General features: G+C 56.4%; 1 protein-coding gene across 1 annotated transcript in view; it reads left to right on the top strand.

Moving 5' to 3' along the window:
• Positions 1-6: 6 nt before the first annotated feature.
• LOC104077658 (early growth response protein 1-B-like) overlaps positions 7-787 on the top strand; it is a gene marked incomplete at its 5' end in the record, with an annotated part of 1,996 nt that continues 1,215 nt past the window's right edge. The window contains 2 exon segments of the mRNA XM_009578962.1: positions 7-152; positions 154-787. The exon segment at positions 154-787 is cut by the window's right edge and continues 1,215 nt beyond it. Coding sequence (XP_009577257.1) covers positions 7-152; positions 154-787 — 780 coding nt within the window.

Below are 787 nucleotides of genomic sequence, written 5' to 3'. Positions count from 1 at the left end.
CCAGACACTTTTCCCGAGATCTCCCTGAACAACGAGAAAACCCTGCCAGAAACCAGCTATCCCAACCAAACGACGCGACTGCCACCGATAACCTACACGGGGCGCTTCTCCCTAGAGCCGGCCCCCAACAGTAGCAACACCTTATGGCCAGACCTTCAGCCTAGTCGTCAGTGGGCTGGTGGGCATGGCTAACGCACCTCCCACCTCTACGCCTTCTTCATCATCACCGTCCTCCTCCTCGCAGAGCCCCCCTCTGAGCTGTTCTGTCCAAGCCAGCGAGAACAGTCCAATTTATTCCGCTGCACCAACTTTTCCCAATTCCAGCTCTGACATTTTCCCTGAACCACAAACCCAGTCCTTTCCCAACCCCTCTGGAGCCCCCATCCAGTATCCACCTCCAGCTTACCCGACTGCTAAGACCAACTTTCAGGTGCCAATGATCCCGGATTACCTGTTCCCTCAGCAACAGGGTGAGCTCAGTCTTGTTCCAGCTGATCAGAAGCCCTTCCCAGCCCTTGAGACCAGAGCACAGCAGCCTTCCCTCACGCCGCTGTCCACTATTAAGGCGTTTGCTACTCAGACTGGCTCCCAAGAGTTGAAGACCCTCAACACTAACTATCAGTCCCAGCTGATCAAGCCCAGCAGGATGAGGAAATACCCAAACCGTCCCAGCAAGACCCCTCCTCACGAGCGACCCTATGCCTGCCCAGTGGAGTCCTGTGACCGGAGGTTTTCACGGTCCGACGAGCTAACGCGGCACATCCGCATCCACACGGGACAGAAACCT

The sequence above is a fragment of the Fulmarus glacialis genome, unplaced genomic scaffold, assembly GCF_000690835.1.
Source record: "Fulmarus glacialis isolate BGI_N327 unplaced genomic scaffold, ASM69083v1 scaffold33435, whole genome shotgun sequence".
Lineage (NCBI taxonomy): Eukaryota > Metazoa > Chordata > Aves > Procellariiformes > Procellariidae > Fulmarus > Fulmarus glacialis.
The sequence above is the reverse complement of the archived record's forward strand: the minus strand, read 5'-3'. Positions and strand labels throughout refer to the sequence as shown.